This window comes from Macadamia integrifolia, chromosome 7 (assembly GCF_013358625.1).
Source record: "Macadamia integrifolia cultivar HAES 741 chromosome 7, SCU_Mint_v3, whole genome shotgun sequence".
NCBI lineage: Eukaryota > Viridiplantae > Streptophyta > Magnoliopsida > Proteales > Proteaceae > Macadamia > Macadamia integrifolia.
Genome location: NC_056563.1, coordinates 31,802,925 through 31,825,094, shown reverse-complemented (window position 1 = coordinate 31,825,094; position 22,170 = coordinate 31,802,925). Strand labels below are relative to the sequence as shown.

Here is a 22,170-nt window from a genome sequence, read left to right as displayed (position 1 = left end):
AAAAAAAAAAAAAAGTAGAGAAATCGAGGGGGAAGTAGGGGGGGTTCAAATGCACATTGTTGATGACAAGAATTGCACCCATCCAGTAGATCAAGAATAAATTTGACCGATATTGGTTGCATCCACCCAAGCATGCAAAAGTAGACACCATTAAATCATCCACCTAGGTATGCAAGTAGACAAGATCATTGTATTTATCTATGATCAATTGGTCATCTTAGTACCCTTCACCGTTGTCTTTGACCATCCAAAAGGAAGCAAGATAACTGTTGGTTAATATCATCCAATTTGGTGGGATCTAAAACTTTGCACGTGCACAATTCATTCTGCCATGTCGTAGGGAAACTGTCATTATGAGTGACCATATATACATGGAGATATCTCAATTCATGGGTAAGTTCAGAGTTAAGAAGCAAGACCTTGGATTGTCCAGAAAATTGCTAAAAAATTCTCAGGAAACATGGAACATCCATAGAGCAACAAAATTTTTTGGGTTCAAACCAAACAAAAACCTTGCTTATTTATGATCAAACCAGTACCTTCTAGATCGCACCGGGGGCTAGCAAGCCCCAAAGTTTCAGAACAGAATATTCAGAATCAAGGTGGTTCAGACTCCACCTTTAACTGTAAAAAAATCCATCATACTGTCATCCATTCATGGAGTGGCTGACTTCCCTAAATGCATTCATTTTGATTCTATAATTCCTAGCCTTGCCACTCATCCATCAAAACAGCTTCAACATTAGTTGCATGAATTATAGAATTTGTGTAAATAGTTTCTTTATTACAAAAATTAAGCTTCATAAAGCAAGGCTCGTCTTCTAACATTCTCTTAAATTCTGTTACAACAGTATCCATCCACTATGCAACAATCTGGAAGCACTACCCCACTCCATCTGCACAGATCTAGTTCTGTGGTTAACCTCTTCTGCAATGCCACCCTCTTTGTTGAACTAGACCAAGATAGTGGAAATGGTTGCACTGTGTCATCTCTTTTATCTTTCCTTTTTTATTTTATTTTTTTGGACAAGTTGAAGTGTGCATCCCTTGGTCACAGATCTTAACCACAATTTTATTTATACTTGTCTTTCTACTAAAACAGAACTCCATATACTTTGTTTTAGTCCAATATACCTCGGAACAAATTCTTTCTTTCTTAATACATTTGATAGGCAACATAAAAAATATTTTATTAAAGATGAAAAATAATATGAGTATAACTCCCCTACAAATGATACAAATCATATAAAAGTCCCAACCATTAATGACAGAGAAAGACAATCTTTCCTAAGAGAATCCATCCACCCCTACAAAACCATTGGTTGTATATGCCCAATTAATGAGAAAGATCCAATACCAAATGCTTGGGACACCTCTGGCTTTATATTCAAATAATATCCCTATGGATGTAATTAGGTAGCAAAAAAATCTGACCCCAATTTAGCTTGTACACATTTATTTGGATATTTATCCGGAAAACCAGATTTAGAATACAGACTCGATATTTAAAAAATAATAATAATAATGTCCACAAAGTTATCAAATACAAATTTTAGTAGACTCTATCTGCTCCATTTAGTATCAAATTCAAAATAGTGTTAATTACTACAGAAAATATAACTTATGAAACTCACAATCAGACTTTCTAAACCTAGAATATTTTCCATATTCTTAAAAAAGGGAAAAACCCTAATCCCAAATGGAAATTTCAATTTCCAGACTTCCTGCATTCATGGTAATTCCACTCCCCCCCCTTTTTTTCTACTTCTTCATGTCCTGCCCTGACATAAGTAGTCTATCTCCTGCAAGTTGCAGCAATCCAATGGCAACAAACCAACAGTGACTGCAACGGGAGTGTCGATGTCTGAAAACTAAGCAGGATTCGAAGCCAGCTATGACACTAAGAAGCAATCGGATCTGCAAAGCTTTCTCAGACCACATACTAATACTTGGACAAGATAACTCAAGTTATTGCCTTTCTTAGGGATGCAAGGCCACATTGCTGCAATAAGGACTCAATTTGCTCAGCTGAATTATCACTTCTGCCGATGTTCCCCTAGTCCTATTCCTCAAAAGCCTAACTTTTTCATGAGTTTAAGCTTTGACAGAGTGAATATGCCCCCCAAACCCACAATCAAATTAAGACTCTCTCCCCAAAAAAAAATTCCCATTAAGTTTGTGACAGTAGGTAGACTCTAGCCAGATATGCATTCAAGAGTTACAAGGATTTTAGGGTTGAAGTTCTTGCTCTACTGGATTGTATATTTTGTTGCTTGTCAATTTTTTTTTCCTAATAACTTGCTCAAGACTTTGAAGTTGCAATAGGAGATCACTGGCTTCAAATTAGGAATAGATGCAACATCTTTTTACATTAATATCGTTTCTCTCTTTAAAATCATTTTCCCTTAAATACTAAATATTGATTTTTGTAATATTTCCTTGAAAAAAAGCATTTTTAATTATCTGATATCAATATAGGATCTTGTTCAAATATCTACTATCCTAGTGAATTTGGATTTTCTCTTCAATCTGAAACCATCCAATGGATATTGAGTCAGATTCTGATATTGGTCATACCAAATGGATTCAACGTTGGATATGCCTATATCAGCTGACCAGCTCCCATCCTCCCTAATGTAGGACTAGATTGGACACCCAACTAGACCCAAAACTGCAGGAACTTTTAAAACAAAGAACAACAAAATCCACCAAGTAAACCAACAGCAGTATACTAACAAATCTGGACATCAGGTTCTAAAACTTTGCAGTCGATCCCAACAGCTTCAGGAAACTTCAACAGTAGAATATTAAATAGCATATGATAATCTCAAATTACTTATTAGAAGATTCAGTCCATTTAGGAACAAGGGCAGCAACCAACTTCATCACAGATTAGATATAACCAGAATCGATTCCACAGAACAGCAACACAGTGAACTCAGAATTTAGAATTGCAGAAATCAGTTATCACCAGTTGTAGGACTAAACATTAGTAGAAACTAGGATATTAAATAGGCCATACGTAGCAGCAATACCACAGCAACAAAACCATCAAAACAGAACTTAATTCTGGGCAGAAATACAATCGGCCAGAATCAGAAAAAAAATCAGACCAGACAATCCCCTGGTCTGATGGGCATGAAATTTGGATCGAACCACCTTCAGGAAGGGACTAGCCTTCGATCAAAATTTGGTGGTCATCGGATGGTCAGAACTTCAAGAACAGCTAGGCCGACAGGGAGAAAAAACAGAGAAGACCAACCCAGAAATCTGCAGAGAAGTTAGATCACTTACCTGAACTGCTGGAGAAGAGAATCCAATAAGAAAACCAGATAATAAAAGACCCACCCGGACTTCTCGCCGTAGAGTGTCGATCGGATCACACACCAATCCCGAACCCTTGATCAAACACAAAGGTACAGCCATGGAGAACACCCAGCAGCAGCAACATGAAGTTTTTTTTTTTTTTTTAAATTGTCAAATCATGGCTCATAAAAGAGCCCTCTCCTTTATTTATACTTTATTTATAATGATGGGGAAGGTTTACAAATAATAGTAACTCTGAGTTACTAAAAACTACTTATAAGAAGTTACTAAAACTGGAATATTATAATCTAAGAAATTAGAAACTAGTAAAGACTTGAAATTAGAAACTAAATCTAGCACTAAAAATAAAAAGTAAATTAGAAACTAATAAGTGACTAATATCCCCATCAGCAGCCCCAAATCATGGGCTATCTTGGACCTGGACCAGGACCAGATATGGTCGAGCCAGTCAACCACTTGGGTCGACCTTGGTATTGGGTCTTCTCTTGTAGACCTTTGTTGCTGCAGCACCACTCCCTGTTTAAATCCCAAATGGTGCACTCCTTCCTTCAACTCTTGTTTTAGAAGGAAACAACAGACATGTGATTCTTCATTTAAGTACGGAAACAGTCACTTTCTATAGATCATTATCACTTTTCACCTCCCTAATTTGCATCCATACTCTTTCAAACAACTCAAGTAATTCCTTAAAACAATATCAGCCAAGTCATAATCAATAAAAAATGGGTTGCAGTCTCTTCATGTAAACAAATGGCAGACCAGATGACTAGAATAATTTTAATCCTCTAATCTTGAAACATTAGATTCTGAAACATTCCTCCATAATTCTATCTTCATTTCTACTCATTCTAGTCTCATATTCTCATCAATCAAAATTGTATCATCCACAAACTAATGCCAAGAGGTAGAGTCTCAATCCTGACCTTGGTTTGGGACTCCTATGTTGAAAATGTACTAAAGTCTTACATGATTGTTGTAACACTATGTACACTTATTCACTTAAAAAAGAAGGGGGGGGGGTGCACTAGCTACAATTTCGATCGTAGTTGTCATGGCATCTAGGCGACCCAAGGCATTGGAGGAGGCCTGGATGCAAGGCAACTAAAGCAACAAGACGCCTAGGCAATGCCTTGAAAACGATGTTCCATTGAAGATATCCCTATTACATCATTATTGCAACTTGATACCCTTTTGCAGCCAATAGATACACTACCATATTTCTTAATTAAGTCAATAAAGGCCATGTAGAATTTTTTTCCCTCTATAAACTACTTCATAAAGTGAATATGCAAATCCACACACACATGTACACATGAAGGTAGAATTTTACCAGATTTGAATAGTTTCTGCCATTCAACGTCATCATCGCTGCCTCAGCAAAGGCTTGTGCTGCTTCCGCATCAGCTTCTGCCGCTTCCGCCTCTCCTGTTGCTTCTTCAGCTTCAGCCATGGCCGCTTCCGCCTCTGCAACTGCCCGCGCAGCAGCAGCAGCAGCCTCTTTTGCAGTCATGTGTCTCATCTTGGCCAGCTCTGCATCTACCTGGGATCTAGTAAATATCTTCACATCATCTTTTTCTGAATCTTTCTGTCTTCCCTCAATGAGTGCCAACCCAGAGTTTATTCTTCGTCCTTCCAAGAAAATCGAGGTTGGTGCTATTCTGTACTTACGCTTTACCTTTCAAAATGAAGGGGAAAAAAGTAAGCTAGCATTCCAAACAGGCACAAAAATAAAAAAGTGGAAAGACAAAAATAAGGTCATAAACCAAGTTTGCAGTTAGAGCATATGTTCAGCAATTGATTCAGCTACCTTTGGTTCTAAACAAGTCCTAATTCATATTTTTAACCACAATGATTCCACTCAGCATATTTTCTAAGTATTTGTTCAAAATAACTTAGAATTTAGAAATAAAACTAATATTGGAGAACACTTATCTTGGAGAAGCCATGACACTGTCACCCAAGCAAAATATTAAAATAATGGTATCCGAACATTCATACGCATGGGCTGCATTATTGGAAACCAAGTCTGCACCACCCACCCTAATTCATTCTAATTATCAATCCACTCAAGCATCAAGTAAAAAAATTGAATGTATCAAAATCACAGATGTTTACTGGATATAATATTTCAATTCCACTTTTCATTTCTCCTTGATGGATATCCTTATCAAATAAAAATACATTCTTTTAGCTAAAACTACCATTATTAATATAAAGATAGTTTTTTTTTTAAATAGAAATAAGAAAGCATTCAGTTATTGATGCAGAAACTCTGAATTGGTACCATAAATTACACTCAATTTGGAGTCCCAAATCCAACATTGCTGGTCTCAATAAGCCCAACAATGCAGAGGATATGCTCGTCGTAGGACAGAAGAGAATAAGGAAAGGAGAGGGGGTAAAGGAAGAAGAATAGTGGGTCGGGTGGTGGGGGATAGGAGAGGAGAGAGACAAGAGATGCAACAATCTCTAAACTAAACAACTAATTTCCATTCATCAATTCGTAGGGGATCTTAGCCTTTACATGTATATATAAATAATACTGACATGGACTCTTAAATAGACTCAACCACAATTAAATAATAAAGAAAAACCACCCAAACTAACACTAACTCTCTCCTCCAGCCGTAGGCTAAAAAAGAGATGTTCTACTTGAAGGAGAAAAAAACAAAACAAAATAATGGACACTTCAATAATAAATAAATAAAGAGATAAGGCTGCAAAACAAATCCCACGATCTGTTTTAAGGAGACCAAAGTCTCCAAATGAAAGGATGCTTCTCCACACGCAAGGTTGCTGAAAATAAGGACCTAATGGGCTCCATACAAGCTGAGCTGATAAGTTTCCTGAAATTCAGGAAACCTATAACCCCAGTATTTAAAGTCTTCAAGTGGCCCCCATAACTTGGATATATCTTATCTAAGTAAACTGCTAACAAAAATAAGATATGCCTCCCCTATTCATGGATTCACAAACAAACAAAAAACTAATCTACTAATTTAAAAAGTATCCTATCATTTGGACAGTTGGGCCCATGGTGTTATAATGCCCCCAATTAACAAATACAAATCCAAGATGTTGATCTTGAGATTACACCACATAAAACACATCTGCTGTTGCCCCTGTGCATTTCCCAGCCCAAAGATGAAGCTTTCCAGACCCAACCAATAGGGCTGATAGCATGTCTTTTAGCAGGGATAAGGTAGTATTTTATTATACTACAGGGGTTAATAATGTTTTATAATAGAGCAGGTTCAGCTGTAGGTTAGAGTCTTCTAGAGGTCTCTAAGTATGTCTTGGTCTGCAAGTAGAAAGATTATATTTAGTTCCATTCGGGTCAGTTTTCATTTTTGGAATTAGGAATTTAAGTTTATAAATATATGCCTATGCGAACTCAATAGACAGATTTGGGAGTAATGGAATTTTGAGTTGTATGGTAATCTAACTATTGAATACCTTGTGTGGCTTACTTTCTCTTCTTGTTGCATATCTCCTATATTTCTGTATGGGGCGGGGAAGCCTGTTTTAGGTTGTTTCTGCTATTTTCCTCCATATGGTAGCCTGTTTTATGTTGTTTCAGCTATTTTCCTCCATACCTTCCTATTTAACAATCAGTCGCTCCCCAACTTAATATACAACCTACTTGTTGGTGTTATTGGCAGGGGAAGTACTGTACAGTTTTAAATTGAATAAATTGGAAAGCGTGGTGGTCTAATTGACTGATTGATGTAACTTCTCTTCCTCTAACATATCTCTCTTCCTTCTCTCTCACAATCTCTCCTCTCTCTTGCATTCCTCTTTCTCTTGCAGGTTTGAGAGTCTATCGCTCTCTCATCACTACTGACATCAATCCCTATTGGTTTCCAATAACAAATCTCAAGCTTCAGCTTTGTCTCTTTGCGGTTCAACAACCTTGCTATGTTTTGGCTCTAACCCCATGCCAGACCAGTCACTCCCTTTAAACCTTCATTAGAATATAATTTCTGGTACAGACTACTTTACCAGGTTTCGGTGACACCTTCAATGAAATAGACCAAACCGATTTGATTTGGATCCCATACTATTACCTTATGTTGCCCTGCTTTTGTGATCTCTTATTTCCAGATTTGGAACTATTAATCACAGTTCATACGTTAGTTAGATATCTCTTGGTAGTATCTTTTAACCATATTTCTAATATTACATTCCTCAACTCTGGTTTTATTATATTGAAAACCTAATTTTATATCGTTTTAACTTTTAAACCCTTTTTCCTATTCTGACTGCTTTGTGCCCATAATTATGAATCCACTACCCACCTTAAGTAGGGTTTCAGATTCCTTCCCCCAGTTCAAATTTAAGTTTATGGTTTGTGGGTGCCCATCACTTACCCAAGGAGTAGAGTATTTGTAACCAAGTTTCTGTCAAAACACCAAAGTCATTTCAATCGACAGTTCCATCCAACATCCAGTAATACAAATTTAAATATTTTTGGATAGTCAACAAATTGGATGTGATCTTCGGATTGCCACTTTCCATCACTATGATGAATCCATCTACATTGGATTAAAAAAAAATTCTCTCCATGATGAATCTATATTAATGGGTCAGAAAAAACAAGGCTCGTGTCTCTCTTAAAGAAGGCAGCATTAAATCTCAAGAGAAGGAGCCGGGGGGAGGAGGGGAATAAAAGAGGGGGGAATGAATTCTACATTCCTTGTTCTCCTGTTGAGTTGGATGGTTCATTTGAATGGGTTTCTAACACCATTCCAGATTTTATAAAGCTGATCCTTATTTTTCCCTGGATAGATAACAATGATATTTTATTGCTAAACAGAAATATATACATCTACAACCAAAAGCCAAATCCTAAAGAACCACAAACGGGCCTAAGTCACGACCAGATAACCACCTCCAAGGAGATTATTAGCTCATCATTGGTTGACCACATCCTCCAAGTGACGGAGAAATCTTCTTGAAGTTGTAGTGATCTGCTTTTTCTCAAACTCCTGTACTAAGTTTCTTTCGAATGGTCTTGCAACAACCTAACCACTGTAATGGAGTCTCTCTCAATAATAGTGTAAAGCCAACCATTAGAGATGGGGACATATGTTCAGAAAAGACAACCAAAGTAGCCCCCCACTATACCTGAAAATGCCACCAATACTGTGAGGCCCAGGATTCCCAGCCAAACTTCAGTCAACATTCACCTTTATGACTCTATAGGGAGGGTGAAACCCAAGAATGCTTAATCTGTGAGGGGGTGCCCTAGATGTCACAACCAAATACCAGTTCCTGATGAAATAATCCAAAGGGATACCCTGCAAGAAAGCAGTAGCCCAGCACACTGTCCTCCACAGATCAGAATAATCACGTCACTAATAGGCCCTTGCCAGTTCCTAAACACCCTGTTGTTTCTTTCCTCCTGAATAGACCATAGAGAGACCAGAAAAGTGAAATGCTAAATAAGTTTCCCCTTCTTGCCAAGGCAGACCAATTGCCAAAATCCGATAAGATCATGGATACATGTGAGTTATTCTAATTCAGTCTTTGACGCACAATAGATGAACAAATGAAATGACTGACTCCCCACTTGACATACACAGCAAACAAACCTGACGAGTTATTCCAATTCAGTCTTTGACGCACAATAGATGAACAAATGAAATGACTGACTCCCCACTTGACATACATAGCAAACAAACCTGACGAAAAATTAAGCTAAATCAAGCTGTTTCCTGCATCCAGTCACAATGCCGCATGCATTCATCTTATTATGACTCACTTCCCAGATCAAAGCATTTTTTTCAGGAGGGGCTTGGATTTCCACACCAATTTATAGGCATAAACCATGTGGTTCTGATGTCAAGGAAAAGTCCTCAGTCCCAGTAAGGGACCCTGTTCATTGAAAGGAAACAATGGGTTATTCCAGTCTGACCTCTTAAAATTTCATAACATCTCAGATCCCTCCTAAAGCCAATATCCTAACTTCCAATCCATTAGCATTTGGGGCCACATTCCTCGACTTCGTTGTAAGCCTGTAAATCCCTACGGAACCTCATATACAATTGAGTGTCCCTGCACCACACATCCTCTCACAACTTAATCTAAGTACCACCACCCACTTGATATATAACGAACCTACTAAAAAAATGGGGAAGGAGTTGCCAGATACATTTCCAAAGACAGGCTAAGGTGACCCTGTTAATCATAATTGAATTTTAACCATTATCAGCCAACCCACAATTGGACTTGAGGACTAAATGCATAATACTCCCTTCCTCTTTAGGGAATCTCCAAATCCACTTGGAGAGAAGGGCATCGCTCCCAATCTGCCCAAACCAAGCCCACCTTCTTTGATCGATTTAGAAAAGTCATCATTGGGGAGCATCATATAATAAAAAATTTAAGTTTAACAATGGACTGTTGTAAATCATTGACCATATTGTAGGATCAGTTGGCAGGCCTGCGGTGTGACTTGGTACAAAGTATAGGATCAAAGCACCAAAGTTTGGTGAGTATCTGATTATCTAATTATATATAAAAAAAACAATAGGGTGTACTATGTTCTCAAAAATATAAATAAATAAATAAACATCTGTAAACTCTTCTTTTATGGTTAAAAAGAAAATGGGAAAAAGAACGCTGCCTGGTCACATTCCTCTGCGCCCACGCACAAGGGGAGCAAAATGACCGCCCATCCCCGTCCCTCCTCTTGTGTGCCCCTGCTGCCTCCTCATTGACCAGAAAGAGATTGCACGCCCAAAGAAAATTGACCAAGGAAATAAAAGAAAAAGAGAAAAGTGAGGAATTGAGAATACAGAAGTCACCACTAACAAGTTCAGCTTATCGACTGAACTCTTTCTCTTCTTTTTCAGGATATTTTTTTTGGGTTTTGGGGGGGCGGGAGGGGGAATGGTTGGATCACAGATTCACAATGGAAACTATGACAAAAGAGAAGGCAGAAAAATACCCCTCTATATTCCCAACCCACCCAAGAAAGTCCAAATTTCTATCATGGTTACAAGATCATAGTTTGCTGTGATTTTGTGTGCCAACTTAAACCATCGACCATACCATAAAGGTTTCATATTGGAAAAAGGTTTTTCCTGCCTTTTTAGACTAGGATTCTTTCCCTTCCTGAAAGGCTGGAGGGTTGACATGTCCACCCAAATAGTCCATTTTACAACCAAGACTACAATCTAGATTTGCCATGGCAAGGTCCTTGGCTCATCATACCCATCTCCCAGCATATATTGCATTCTTCAATAAATGTCAGAAAAATTTTCCCCTAGATAAGGAGTGAAAGGAAGATATCAACGCACTCATTCTGCAGTTTGGCAGAGAATACATCACATTAAGGGGCCAACCAAGGTCAGGTACCAAATAAACCTAAGGTTTGACTAGGTGACTAAATACTGAACACCCTAGGCCTAGTTCAAGCAATGATCAAACTACACAAGCTTCAGCGTTAATAACCTCAAGCAACCACAGGTGAGTTGGCATCAAAAGGAAGGTTCCACCAAGAACAGGTAGTTTGTTTTACTAACATTCCTACCCAGAGACTTGGCGCATGAATCACCTTAATTAATTTCCCAGTTGCTGTCAAATGTTTCAATTTTGCAGACAATGATGGCCTTTTGAAGTTTGAAGGAGCCCAGCATTGATCCTACACAATGAAGAAGTAAGAAGGTTAGTACCAAGAAGTAAAATACTAAAAAGCATTCCATCTGTTGGAAGAATTTCCAGAAATACATATAATTTTTTCCACAAGATGTAAGCTCTCTAGAACTTCTGCATCATAACACTTGAATTGCACATACTTAAGACAAGACCTAGTCGATTGAGTTCATCCTGAACTGAAAATGTACACTCTTAACTCTTCATGCCCTGGACTATGAGTCCATGACCAGGGTTGGCAAAGGATTTAGTTCAGCTTGATACAGGTCGGTGTAGGGGATGGATCTCCAGCTGGAGTGAATTTATACAAAACAAAGCCAGCCTGGCCTATAGGGCCGTAAGTGGGTCGGATAGAGAGCAGAGATATGTGCATATCCGATAACTGACTTGATTACATGAACCGATATCCGATACACAATAAAATATCTGGCATATCGCTATAGGTGGATCTGTATCCAAATCCATTAATTATCTGCATAGAGCAGTGCATATCCGATACATGACTTGATTATATATATTTAATCAGTAAGATACCCATAAAAAAGGCGTACGCAGTGCATAAGGCTCCTGCCACTGCAAGGTCTGGGGAGGATCGTAATGTACACAGCCTTATCCGGTTACCCCCTCTTCGAAGACAGGCCATTTCCCGACTCAAACACGCAACCATTAGGTCGTAATGGAGCAACCTTACTGATGCACCGAGGTCCGCCTCTATATGAACAAAAACTCATATACAATTAAATATCTAGCGTATCTCTATAGGTAGATCTGTATCGAAATCCATTTATTATTTGCATATCTGATCCAATAATCGGATATCCAATTGGGTTAAACTAGTTACCAAGCTTTTGTTCATATAAAAATTATATATAAGATGTGTTACAAAAATTTTTAAATATTCCAGTTATTAAATGGAAAAAAGGTGGCCTTATGCAAATGAAATTCCTTGTACAGAAATAAATAGCATTTAATTTGTAAAAATGACACCTAGGACCTCTAATCAACGGGGAACTATACAATGTATCCAGCCCAAATAAACAGTGTATTAATAACTGGGTTGGAAAGTAGTGGAAAGTAGTGTATCCGTATCAAGGCTTTAATCAGATTGAATACAAATATGGATTTGAAAAATCTAGCCCATTGACAGCACTGCTGGTCAATTACTTGAGTTGGAAATATAAGTACTGCCTCGCCCAAAATGCAGGTTGGGCTGGAAACCGGACCTCCTGGCAAATAGTAACACTAATTGAAGTGTTGATCCCTCATATCCTCATAGGACAAATTGCCTTCACCTCATACAAGCAGTTTAGCATTTTTCCCCCTTCTTTCCCATTGCAGAATAGCAAAACAGAACCTGCCATTACTTGGAGCAAAGGTAAAAGGTTCGGGGTACCAAGGCAATGCCCGAGTTTGAGACTTGAGAACAGCCATTTTGCACAAAAAATGCCGGAGGTTAGGACCGTCTCCAAACTCACCCCTCCCACGACCCCGCATAGGCAGGACCAGCAATGGGTATTGGCCCTTTAGAAAAGCAGAACAGAAATTTATCAATGGCAAATGAAATGTTTCAGTGTCATTACATCTACTAAACCAAAAAAATGTGATACAATGTATCTCACAAAAAGAAAAAACATACCATGTTTTTCGGAACCAAACCATAGGAAGTTGGTACTTTAGGCCTAGCCAAGGTTGTGGGCTAGGGCTTTATAAACCTTAAAAAATAATAATAATAATAAATAAATAAATAAAAAGGTGTACCCAGGGCACGAGGCTCCCGCATGTGCAAGGTCAGGGGGGCCAAGAACTACGCTGCCTTACCCCGAGAATGTTGAGAGGTTGTTTTGACCATTTGACTACCAGCCTATATAAACCTCGACAAGGTATAACTATCCAGCCTGGTTGGCCTGCCACAACCTTGGGGGGGGTTCTCAGTTAGAAAATGGATTGGGTTGGGTATGAACTGAACTGGCAACTCTGCAAGGGTTAAGTTGCACTTAAAGACACCAAAAAAAAAATTGCGGAGGATACATATTTTTACAAAATCAGGTCAGATCGAAAGCCTGAGTCATGCACCAGATTTCTCTGGCAGCGATGGCGGACTTAAGCCTAAAGTGTGGTCTAAGATGGAACTGATTAACGAATAAAAAGGAGATAAAAGAAATATAGAAGCATATATCTCCACCTAAAAATAGGACTACGCCTTTTTTTCTTTTCTTATCTTTTTTTTTTTCTTCTCCTTTTTTTATTTTTTTATTTTTTTATTTTTTTATTTTTTTGTTTTTTTATTTTTTTATTTTTTTATTTTTTTGTTGGGGGGGTTGTCCACATGAAGGGAGACCCCCTACAGTACAAACAGCATGGTGGGGCACTACTACAAGAGAAGGGAGACCCCCTTTTTGGCACAAGGTGAAGGTCAGGAGACTATCCAGGCCCATGGGTCCTGCCAACAACCTGCCAAGGGACTGATACTAGCTGAGCTAGCTGGCTCCTTCGGAATATGAGCTCTTACGCCAGAATGTGGTCTTGGGAGGTTAAAAAATATTAGGATAATGTGGGTTAAACTCAACCAGATCAGCTCCTAACAATGGACTTTAAGAAAAGGCAGTCAGAGGCAGCACTTCTATATGGAATAGAATAATTCAACAGCACACCTTTAGCAGTACTATTATAGTAGTTTGAGTCTTCTTTTATTAGTTTTGTCTAATTTCAACAATAAATACCCCTTAAGTTGCTTGTTGGTTGGGGTTGAAACAGTATTACGTCTTTTAATAGTTTGATGATGTTTTGGACATCATTTTACCCAAGATTTAAAACAATATAATAGTCTTTCAACGAAGAAGTAGGATTAATAGTCATTTACTGTAACACATTAGTTTTATTAATAAAGAACACTGGATTTTTTTTCATCCCAGCAAGGGACATTTTTCCCTTCTAACTCTTTGGGTTTCGTCTTTATCTGTTTAGGTTGTCCAGCCCTTATAACCCTAGGTTTATAGTGATGATCAAAACTCTCTTTGGGCCCTATGCTGCTGCATCAGTGTCACTGCCCCATAATGTTAACAAGGACCAGGTTAGGAAAGGTCAACCAGAACCAAGTATCTCATTCATGTTGACCCGTCAAACCATATTTTGCTCCACAGTTACTGACCAAACTGGCGATCTGTAGTGGTATGTATCAGGCTAAAAAACATTTAAAACAAAAATTGATAAGATTTAGGATAGGGCTAGCATTGCTGCAGTTTAACAAAATCAAAAAATAATAATAATAATAATTAAGCTATAATTTGAAGACATCCTAGAACCAGAAATACCTCAATGTATGTAGAGATAGCAGTCTTGTTAGAACCTGTAGGTTCATTCAAAGTGGATATCGCTTCCAATATAAGATTGTCTAACCTACAACAATAGAAGGGAAGTTATTCATAAAATTAAATACATAAAGGCAAGTCAAATTTAACATGTCAAGAATCACCTTAATGCACACAAGAAACAGTTGCATACAGAAAAAACAAACAACCATCCATAGTATTCTCATAAATCAATATGATCCAAAGCTCAAAGAAGACAACCAAATAGGATGTTCCTACCACGCAAAAGGCACTTATAAAGTCTCCTGAACATAAATTATTGTCTTTACATAAAGCCCCCAACAGAGTGCATCAGTAACCAGAATGAACCTAAATCTCGGTCAAAGCTTGCAGTTTCGGCTGAGATATTTCGGTTTCAACTTTCAACAAGTACCGAGACGAAACCTAAGGTTGATACTGGTCTGTATAAGGTTTCGACCAGTTTCAGCCAGTTTCGATCATATTTTGACTGAAACTTGGTCTAACCAACCACTTAAAGTCTTCTAAATCTTGGTTTTGGTGTCGGTTTCAACATTCCAAATTTCGACTGAAACCCGGTCGAAAGTAAGTATTTTTCTGTGACAGTCAAAACTGGTCGAAACTACCAAAATTGTCGAAACTGTCGAAACCTAGGCTCCTCACTCTAGAGATATGGGACTTTAAGTGGGTGGTTGGACCAAGTTTGGTTGAAATATGATCGAAACTGGCTGAAACTAGTTGAAACCTGGTACAAACCAGTATTGACCTTAAGTTTCGTCTATGTACTTTTCGAAACCGAGATATCTCGGCCAAAACTGCAAGTTCGACCGACATTTAGTTCCATGTTTAAAGTCCCATATCTCTAGAGTGAGGAACCTAGGTTTTGACAGTATATGTCTCCCCATTACGAGATGAACTAAATCATTAAATGTATTCAGCAAATTGAGACATCTGCATCTACAATTTCACACTCAAGTACTGGTGTATTTCTTGCTTCTTCTTTTACACCGTGGGTCATTGACTCCGGTGCTACCTCCCATATGACTGGTAAGTCCTATGTATTCTCCTCCTTCAAAAGATCAATCACCCTTCTTGAGTCGTACTTGCTTGAGGTTCCTCTACTCACGTGTCCGCATTTGGTTGTGTTTCCTTACCCTCTCTTGCTATATTAAATTTTGTTTTTCATGTTCCAAATCTACCTTTAAATCTTATATTTTGTTAGCCAACTTACTAAGTCATTTAATTGTTCTGTTACCTTTTATCCTACTTCTTGTGTTTTTCAAGATCTCAAGACAAGGAGAACAATTGTTACCAAAAAAGACAAGGAGAACAATTTGTGGAGGGCGTGAGAAGGATGGCCTATATTGCTTTGATACCATTACTTCTATTGTCGCTTCTGCTACTTCTAGTTACCCTCCCCTCTTCAGTGGCATTCACGGTTTTAAGTTTCAACTGGGACAACTCAGTTTCGACACTAAGCAAGACGAAACTGGTTTCAACACTGCTCCTTGGGATTTTGCCAAAACTTGCAGTTTTTTGGCAAATCACTTGATTTTTTGCCACTTTTTTGCATTCTTCTACCCATTAAACCCTTCTATAGATTAGATTTGCATGATTGGAGGTTGAAGGCAATGGCATTTTCCCCCACTAGTGCTAGTGTACAGCAACATTAAGTGTACAATAGAAAACTTGGATCCAAACCACAAGTACCATTCTAAGTGGTTTTTTGTGAAACTAATTTACAAATGTGTAAAAGGGTAAAAATAAGCAGCACAAAAATAAAACAAGTCAATAAACCATTTTCTGGGCCTCAAAACTTCTGTTATGATTGGCCTAAGAAAATCTCAACATGAGAAGTGTCAATTTTGGCCAGGGTTGAAACAGGCCTCGAAACCAAAACCTAGAACCTTGGTGGCATTACTGGTTGGGACATCTCTCTCCGACATATGATTCCGAATTGCAAGATTATTTCAGGAATTGAATGTGAGGCATGTGAGCTTGGAAAGCATCATCGTACCTCTTTCCTTCTTGTAATGTTTCTCGGAGTTCTTTGTTTCTTTAGTTCAATTTCATGTTTGGGGTCCTTGTCGTGTCAATAGTCAGTTTGTTTTTCATATCTTATTACTTTATAGACGATCACTCTCGAATAACCTGGTTATATTTGTAAATGAATTGATCTGAATTTTTGTCTACTTTCAAGAAGTTCCATAATAAAAAATAATAAAATAATAATAAAAATAAAGACTTGGTTTGGTGTGTCAATCAAATTTGTTCGTTTTGATAATATTCTCATTTTGATAATGCTTTAGAGTATTAGCCAAAGTGAAATATCTTTTTTTTTCTTTCTTTCTTTTTTCTAATAATGACATGATACATCAAACCAGTTATATTCCCCAGCAAAATGGTGCTATTGAGAGGAAAAACCAGCATTTGCTGGAAGTTGCTTGCTCATTAATGTTTCATATCTCATATGCACATTCCAAAGTGTTATTAGGTTGTATTGTTCTAACTACTTGTTATTTGATAAATCATGTCATCTATTGTTCATGGAAATCATTCCCCATCTTCTGTGGTCTTTCTCCAATCCTCTCTATTTGGATTATAACCACATGTGTTTGGATGACATAATTTTGTTCACATTCTTCACCCTAGTCTTGACAAATTGTCTCTACATGCTACCAAGTGTGTGCTCCTTAGTTGTGCTCTCCACATGCTATCGAGTGTGCGTTCCTTAATTATACTCACACCCACAAAAGTTACCGGTGTTATGATCTTGTCACAAATCAACAGTTTGTAAGTGTTGATGTCACCTTCTTGCAAACCACATCGTATTTTCCTGATGAGTCATAGGATGGATACAAAAAATTATAGTCCACTTATTCCAATTGTTATACCTCTTACTGAGTCATCTACTACTTCCCCACCACTGCAATTGCAATTGTATACGCATGTCGTCCCATGTCGGCTTTCACTGTTCCCGTTGATCCTTCGTTACTGCCCTCTACTTCATCAGACTCCTTGCATAGGGATTCTTTCACCTCCACTAACTTTCCAATTGCTCTTCATGAAATTATTCAAATTTGTACTCAAAAGTCAATATTAATCCTATTTCTAAGTTTGTTACTGCATCTCACCTTCCTCCCTTGCTTCGCAACTTTGCCTTTTTTTTTTTTTTCCCTCTTGTACCTAACTATTGCCAAGAAACATTGTCACATCCTGGTTGGAAGAATGCTATGGATGTAGAACTAGATGCATTGTTGAAACGTCAGACGTGATCTCTAATTGACTAACCCCCCCTCCCCAAAAAAAAGGAGCTTGTGCAATGTCATTGGGTGTACATTGTCAAATATCTTCCTGATGGATCTATTGAGTGGCTGAAAGCTAGCTTGGTTGCCAAATGTTACACTCAAACCTCTAGAGTTGACTACTTTGAGACTGATGTCCCAATGGCTCATCTTAACTCCATTCGTGTGCTTATATCCTTGGCTATTAATCATGACTGGCCTTTGTTTTAGCTTGATATAAAGAATGCTTTTCTCTATGGTGACCTTGAGGAGGTGTATATGGAGCAACCTCCTGGGTATATTGCTCAAGAGGAGAATGCATCAAAGGTTTTCCATCTTCAAAAGGCTATTTATGGACTGCAACAATCCCCTTGTTACTGGTTTGATAAGTTAGAAAGGTTATTGGTGGTTCAAACAGTGCTTCTCCGATTGCTCTATTTTTCATCGTCATGTGGCCAATGTTGTTATTCTTGTCATGCATTTTGGTGATACAATTATCTCTAGTAATGACTCTTTTGAGATTGAAAATGTCAAGGCATAATTTCATCAACATTTTAAGATGGTGGATTTAGGGATGCTCATATACTTTTTGGGAATCAAAGCCATTCGTAGTAATAACTTATAAGGGTGTCAATTTCACTCAGAGGAAGTGTGTGTTTGATAATCTACCTAATACTCGCATGTTTAAGCCTATTGATAATCCTAAGGGATCCTCATCTGAAACTTGGGGCATATTGGTGACAAAGAGTTTGTGGATAAACATCAGTACAAGCGACTGGTTGAAGAACTTATTTATTTGACAGTTACTTGACCAAAGATTTCATCCACAATTGTTGTTAATAGTCAGTTTATGTAAAATCCTAAGCTAACTCATTAACATGTTGCATGTCGCATTTTGGGATATCCCAAAGGTGCACCCAGGAGAGGTCTTATTTATCGACTTCGTGGTCATCCTGATATTGTAGGTTACTCTGATATTTCCTAGGCTTCTGCTGATGGTGATCGCAAATCTAATACTGAATATAGTACATATGTTGGTGGTAATCTTGTTACCTGGAGGAGTAAGTGGCAGACTACAACGGCTCGGTCGAGTGCAGAGACGAAGTATAGAGCTATAGCGCATACTACAACTAAGCTAATATGGCTGAAATCTCTTATTCAGGAGCTAAGGTTTTCAGCCACCAAACCTATAGAGATATATTGGATAATCAAGTCGCTATTAATATTGGTAGTAATTATTATAAGCGGACTAAACACATTGGGGTTGAGTGCCATTTTGTGAGGGATGTTGTTATGAAGAAACTGATTTCTACTCCATTTGCTAACACAGGTAATCAACTTGGTGATGTGTTCACTAAGCCATTGTTTATGTCAGCATTTCTTAATGGAGTTCCAAGTTGTGCATGGAAATATATATGCTCCAGCTTGAGGGGGAGTTTTGTTATTTTTTCTTATTGGTAGGGTTTAGTTGTAATTGTGTTTAGTCGTCATCATCACCTTCTTCTTGTGAAAACAAATTACCATGCCCAAGGAGGGATCCTTGGGCATGCAGGTCACCTTACAAGCAACTGTTGCCTTATCTTTGTATGCCTATTTCATTAAGCTCAAATTTCCAAATCAAGCAATGGATACGGAATTGTAGGGCTGGGATGAAACAAGTACATAACAAAAGACTTCCAGGACTGCCTTCATTTAACTATCCAGTTGTTCTAATGCTATGTACAGCTTATTGGTACACTGAAATGGAAGAAGATGTTGCACCTAGCTTCCTTTTTGTGTGATGAGTTTCAAAGCATTCTCAAAATACACTTGGTCACTTCAAGTTTATCCATACTGTTTCCACTAAATGAATTTAAGTTAGCATCTTAAGCTGCCATCGCAAATCAACGTTGAGAAAATATTAGAAATGTATAATCAGTAAAAGATAACTGATCCCAACCTTGTCATAGGTTTTTTTAGACCAGCAGTCTGCAATGTTTCGCTAGAAAGTGCAAGGGGGTTTGCATCAATTATTTCTTCATCACTAGCCATCGGGTTGTCATCTTGTTTAGGGAATTGTTGACTCCTTTTGAGGGCTAATCGAGCCTTATCCCTAGATCCCCATCCATGTGCTGTCACACTCATATTTCTCCACTTGTCCTGTCCAGAATTGAAGCCACGGAAATCAGTATGGACCTAGGTATAAGAAGTATAGAAGTCAGACTACAGGAAAGAGAATTTTACATTTCATTGGACAGAATTATCAGGAATCCAATACCTACCCCAACAAGCTCAACAACAACAACAACAACAACAACAGCAACTCCAACTTATCCCAACTAACCCAATCAATCTCAACAACAAAAACAGCAACTCAGACTCATCCCAACTCACCAAATCAAGCTCCAGACTGTCAAATTAGAAACTTGTTGAACTTCCTTCCGTAACTAACACTATTTACTAACTATTAGCCGAAGATAAAAGGAGCATATATATACCTTGAGGTCCACGTTCGAACGCATAGACAATATGCTACTGAATTCAGGATCTCTCAGTATTGTGCGCCATTTGCCGGCCCCATGCTTTGCTATTCCGGCTTTAAGGGCTGCTTCTTCTTCTGCAGTCCACTTCTGCTTCGGAGCACCCATTAACAGGACCTAGAAGATCTTACCAAAACAATTTGAAAGCTAATCAGGCCTTGGTTTCAGCACATGTAGCCACATTAAAAGCTAGCATATAAGAGAACAACAGACCGGTGAGATGCTTTTATGTTAAATCCTCACGGAAAGCAATCAAAAAAATGCAGCTTGAGCTTTGTTTTAACCACCAGCTGAGTAGCAACACCCGCGAGGCTTTTTTTTTTTTTGGGTTGGGGGGGGGGGGGGGGGGGGTTAGAATATGTTAAAGAAGACTATAGGAAGAAGAGATAACATAATAAATCAAATCAGTTACGTCTGACTCTCAAAAGAAACCAAAATTCCGAGCATCTCGACCTCACCATCTACTTCCCTATAATGTAATGTATACCATAATCTGGAAAGAATGCTTTCAATGGAATCAAGACAACCTTTTGATAAGATAAAGCCAACCAAAGAAATTGGGTTATCGAAAATAAACTTTCAACAATCCAGACATAAAGACACTAACCCTTGTTTCGCACGCCATAGATGATCAGACACCGTAACAGATTCGGAGTTTGCGCTAGTTTCACGAAGGAAGGGGGGAAGGATGAGGAAGTGAATACCATGGTTCTCAAATCATGTGAAATAATAATAATTTTCTTGATACCATTGCCTAAAATCTATGAGAAAGCACGCACGCAAGCAAGCAATCAAGCAATAACGCAAATCTCAGTATAAGCATTGAGTTACCTGTGAAGGTACAAGTGCTCCGCCGATTTCCAATCAATTTTCTTCGTCGGGGACCAGGGGATTCAGTAAAACCTAAAAAGGAGCTCCGGGACCCTGCGATGTACTTGCATCTTGGAAGAGAGACTGCGGGAGGGCCGGGAGGCCTATGAACGAACAGTCGAACAAACACGGACAATATATTCTCTCTCTCTCCCCTGTCTTCTCTCTGGTTACGTTCGGCGTCTCGTCGTTCTTACAAGTTACCATGTGAACTAACGCCTGAGAATTCCGAAAACGCATGGGCCGATCCAACGTCTGTTCCGATTGCACGTGGTCCAATCCTAGTTTTTGCCAGCCTCTCGGTTTTCAGAGTCACGTAACACACCGAAGGCAACTACTGTAAGGGCCACGGGTGTTATCAATTTGGAGCCCGACCCGATAGGTCCGACCAAATTGAACAAATATATGATGCTATAGTCATCCATTTGGATTGCTTGATTGATAAGTGAGTTGAGTTCTCAAATTATTAAAACTCTGTAGAGTTGCGGTTATTATGTCTTGGACTTGTGATTCACATAGTTGACATGTATATGTTTTGGTCAAGTTTTGTATCAATTATATTTGCATGGGTAGAATTGTAATTGTGCGAATATTATGATTTTTTTTTAATGTATGGATTTTTGTTTTTTACTATAAATATATATATATATATATATATATGTTTTTTAGGGGTTCCCATATATTCTCTTTGGGAAAAACCTAGACACAACGATAGATATGTGACGTAAAGAGAGAGTGGGATAGATTCTTTTTTTTTTTTTTTTTTTTTAATTGAAATTTCTCTAGTTCTCTCAAATAAATGTAGCCGTTCATGTCAGACCATGTTAAATCCTCATGTTTGTGTGTGATTGTTCACTTAGCTCCTTTCTTTGTAATTGCACATTCATTCTCAACATGAAGTACATGCTAGAGACATGACTTATTCTAGTATAAGCATAAGAGGTTTGATCATATAGAAGTACGGATAACAATGGAGAGGTTAGTAGATGAGTACATAGCCATGGTTGAATTGGGTAGGTTAGGGAGGTTTTTGAAAATTACATACTCACATAATATCACTTAACCTCATATAATACATAAGTACATTTTGAAATATAAATTTCACAAGGCAAAAAGGTTCTATGCATGGCCATTGCTACATTTATATGATGAGGCAATGTGCATGGCCCAAATCATCGAGAAACA

General features: G+C 38.2%; 1 protein-coding gene across 5 annotated transcripts; it reads right to left on the bottom strand.

The window, feature by feature from the left end:
• Positions 1-4,453: 4,453 nt before the first annotated feature.
• Positions 4,454-21,234, bottom strand: LOC122084557 (telomere repeat-binding factor 1-like). 5 transcript variants are annotated; one of them, XM_042652879.1, is made up of 7 exons: positions 20,947-21,234; positions 20,329-20,427; positions 20,074-20,241; positions 19,536-19,735; positions 14,298-14,382; positions 10,865-10,975; positions 4,454-5,002 (listed from the first exon to the last, which is right to left on the bottom strand). In XM_042652879.1, the coding sequence occupies exons 3-7, from the start codon at positions 20,221-20,223 to the stop codon at positions 4,601-4,603; spliced, it is 948 nt and encodes a 315-aa protein (XP_042508813.1). In that variant the 5' UTR covers positions 20,224-20,241; positions 20,329-20,427; positions 20,947-21,234; the 3' UTR covers positions 4,454-4,600. The 5 variants fall into 5 exon arrangements, with proteins under 5 accessions (XP_042508813.1, XP_042508815.1, XP_042508814.1 ...); XM_042652881.1 differs by having other exon boundaries at positions 20,074-20,232; XM_042652880.1 differs by lacking the exon at positions 20,329-20,427 and having other exon boundaries at positions 20,074-20,232.
• Positions 21,235-22,170: the final 936 nt, after the last annotated feature.

Coding starts and splice junctions, on each gene's coding strand:
- LOC122084557 (XM_042652879.1), bottom strand. CDS start 20,223: ATGGGTGCTCCGAAGCAGAAGTGGACTGCAGAAGAAGAAGCAGCCCTT. Junction 14,383..19,535: donor CTAAAAAAACCTATGACAAG/GTTGGGATCAGT, acceptor CTATTGTTGTAG/GTTAGACAATCTTATATTGG. Junction 5,003..10,864: donor TTCATGCGCCAAGTCTCTGG/GTAGGAATGTTA, acceptor TCATTTTGAAAG/GTAAAGCGTAAGTACAGAAT.